Here is a 3258-nt window from a genome sequence, read left to right as displayed (position 1 = left end):
AGCCAAGTGCCGCCGCCGCCACGCGAAGGTGCGGGTGACGGTGCCCGCGGGGGGAAGCCGCGCGTCTGACCGGCGGTGCGTGCCGCGGCCCGCGTCGTTTCCTGCGGGGCGGCGGCTGCGGGCTCCTCCTCGTGCGGGGCGCCAGCACCGCCGCCGCGTGGCGGGCAACGCAACAAACAAGCGTGCGGGGCAAAAAAAACAAGCACGTGCCCCGAGCGGCCCGCATGCATCCGCCGCCGGTCGCCGCAACAAATCAGCAGGGCACGGGCACGGGCTGCCGCAGCCGCCACAGTCCCCGCAGTCGGCCCAACCCTCAACCCGCCAGTGCGCCGAGACGCACGAGTTCGCTCCGCAGAAACACGCAGCAGAGCAGCAGCGTTTGGGGCTCCGCATTTTACCCCCCGGTGCCGCTGCAGACACCCAAACAAACACGCGGGGGAATCGACAAGCCCCTCTCCGCGCGGCTGGGGCAACGCAACACATCCCCACGGCGAGCGCAGCCGCAGAAAAAAGAGGCCCCGCCCGCCCCCAACACCACGCCGCCGCAGTCGCCAAAAAGAAGGCGAACACGCCGGGGCGCACGGCATGCCCGCGGCAGACGGCACCCAAAGACACACACAGAGAGGAAAGGAAAGGAAAGAGAGAGAGGCACATCACCAGCCACGCCCGCACGCAGCGAAGGAGGCAGGAGGGAAGCAGCACGGCAGCCACACCGGGCACGGCGCGGCGGTCCTGCCCGCGGTGAGTCGCACGATCGCCGTGCATAAACAAAGTGAGCAAAAAAGAAGACTTACGGAAGAGCAAAAACAATTAAAACGGAAAACGATGCAGGCAGACAAATACGGCTGACCACGCACGCCAACACCGCGCCGCGTGCATTTCCGCCTCCAGAAAACAAAAACAAAAGAAAAAAGGAAAACCCAAAAGATATATGTTCGCTCCACCCCAATACGCCCCCCTCATTGTCCACGCAGCGCTCACTTTTTCATTGGCGGCACCTCAGCGCGCCGCCGCCCCGCCCATCCGCCGCCTCCTCCGCGCGGCGCACGAAGAACCGTCCGCTCTGCGCGTCTCTGGGCGGGAGCAGCCGGCAGCCGCGAGTGGCGCCCGCCCCTCCGTGGGGAGTGTGGGCGAAGCAAAGCAAGAAAAAAGTATTTCAAAAAGAAAAAAAGGAAAAGAATTATTCCCGGCGTTCAACCCAACGGGAGAACTCGCACATGACCGGGAGGCAAATACGATCCGCAGCGGATCAGCAATTAACTTGGAGGGGGACGCACACGCGTTCCCTCTGCGCGCCGCTGCCCAGCGACGCCACCGCCGCTCAGCACAGCGCGGAGAGGCCCCACAGCGCAAGCAGAAGCAGCGAGAGCACCGCAGACACACGCCCACGCGCAGAGCCGTCGCCGCCCCCAGCCTCCCTCTGCACTGTGCCCGCAGCCTCCTTTGCAAGTGCGGCGGAGGCGTTATTTAGGCCCGGCGCCGGTGCACCGCGCGGCACCGACGCATCCCCCGCAGAACTCCCAGCCGCGTCGGTCGTCGCGGGGCCAGTGCCGGCTGCTCCTGACGGCTCCTCCGTCACCCTGCCAGCTGCTGCAGCCTCGTCGTGCGCAGAGTTCGTCGGGTCACTGACGGCGGATGCGGCGGTGCGAAGCGGCACCTCCTCCGGCGCAGTCACGCTGGCCTCCTCCTTTTCCTTCTCCTGCAGAGCGGCAACCTCACTGGCGTTGAAGCAGCGGTTATACAGCAAGACGTTCTTCACCGTCACGTGGGCCTCTGCGTTTACTTCGCGGTACCTGTATTCCCCAACAAAGATGTGCGAGACCCTCTCCGGCGGCCTCTCACGTGGAAAATGCTCACGAGGAGGCAGATGCGGAGGAAGCACATCAACAAATGGAGGTTTCTCCTCCAAACTCCCCACAAGCTGTCCGTCGACGTATGCCAAGCCCGTGCCGTTTTCCACCGTGAGCACCACTCGGTATGCCTTCCCCTCCTCCCACGCCAGTGTTTGTGCGTTCCCTCCTTCCGCCCCGAAGTCCGTCCTCCAGCGCTTCTCCTCGTCGTACCACAGCCCCAGATACATTCCAGCCTCCGCCGTCCCCACGCCCAGCAGTGGGGTGACGGTCGGTGGCGCTTCGTTGATGGTCACCATCGCCACAAGCGTCACCTCTTCGCCCACGGAATCGTGCCCGGGATTCCGCCGTCCTCCGCCCACCGGCCACACAATCGATGCACCACGCCCTGCCAGCGCAAAGCCATTGACAACCTTCTCTGCTCCAGACACTGTGGCGCCCGCCCCAAGGTACTCGTCCTTCCAGTGAGTATTGTTGCCATTGTTCGACAAAAACCCAACCAGCCCGTCCGTTGGCATAGCACCGACGCAGGCAGCAGCGGGTTCTGCGGCGCCCTTCGCAGCGGCGGTGTCGGAGCTGCAGAGCTTTGCGACTCTGGCGTCCACATCCTTCCAAGTTTGCAGCACGGTCTTGATGCGCTGCAGCTGCTGCGAGAGGCGCGCAAAAACAAGACTGTCTGAGCTTCCACTCTCACCCACCCTCGAGTAGAGGGCAAACAACTCACCTCTTGTGTACAGCAGCGAGCTGAAGGGGGCGTGGCCCGCCTCAGCAGCAGTAGATATTGGCCCAACATCGTGGGCCCGAGCACCGTCGGAGAGCCACAGGTGGAGTAAGTGGTGCGTTTGGCGCTCAACACTATGGGCCGACAGCGTGGTGTACAGCAGCACACTCCTGCCCGCGATGGTCGCAGTGATGAGGGCGGCAGAAGGGTCGAGCAGAGGCAATGCGTGTGCGTCGCCCAACAGGCGTGCGAAGGGCCCGGCTGCCTCGTTCCACGTCTTCCCCTCGTCACCGGATTCGAAGACCCTGCGCCGCCACTGAGAAAATCCGGAGGTGGCCATGAAGAGTTTCCCCTCCCACTCGAGAAGCGTGGCAGAGTTACAGTCCTGAGCAACCACAGGCGCCGCATGAAGCCTCCAGCTGCCCCCATTGTCCTCGGAGCGCATGACGGTGCATGCACGCCTGCCTGTTCCGTCGGTAGTGAATCCCGCAAGAGGGAAAAGAACCGTCGCGTCCCCAACCGCGACGCCTCTGGACATGCGCGCGGGTCCCAGCCCCTCCCACGATTGCTGCTGCATCTGTCCGGCAAGTATGGAATCCAACGGCCGGGGTTCCCCCCACGAGACTCGTCGCTCTCCCCGCTCGCCCACGGACCTCTGAACCTCACCAACAATCAACGCAGGAGCCC

The 3258-nt window shown here is 64.2% G+C and overlaps 2 protein-coding genes across 2 annotated transcripts in view, besides 2 other annotated features; both read right to left on the bottom strand.

Moving 5' to 3' along the window:
* Tco025E_09221 (uncharacterized protein) overlaps positions 1–587 on the bottom strand; it is a gene marked incomplete at both ends in the record, with an annotated part of 1248 nt that extends 661 nt beyond the window's left edge. Inside the window, one exon of the mRNA XM_029376045.1 lies at positions 1–587. This exon is cut by the window's left edge and continues 661 nt beyond it. Coding sequence (XP_029223844.1) covers positions 1–587 — 587 coding nt within the window.
* A 301-nt stretch (positions 588–888) lies between these two features.
* Positions 889–926: a microsatellite.
* Positions 927–1005: 79 nt separating this feature from the next.
* Positions 1006–1046: a microsatellite.
* Positions 1047–1321: 275 nt separating this feature from the next.
* Tco025E_09220 (trans-sialidase) lies at positions 1322–3258 on the bottom strand (the record flags this gene model as incomplete). The annotated part of the gene is made up of 1 exon (XM_029376044.1): positions 1322–3258. A coding segment is annotated over one exon (1937 nt), but the record flags the coding sequence as incomplete, so codon positions are not given.

Source organism: Trypanosoma conorhini (assembly GCF_003719485.1).
Source record: "Trypanosoma conorhini strain 025E chromosome Unknown Tco_14.4_contig_01024, whole genome shotgun sequence".
NCBI classification, from domain to species: domain Eukaryota; phylum Euglenozoa; class Kinetoplastea; order Trypanosomatida; family Trypanosomatidae; genus Trypanosoma; species Trypanosoma conorhini.
Note: the sequence above shows the minus strand (reverse complement) of the source record. Positions and strands in the feature narration are given on the sequence as shown.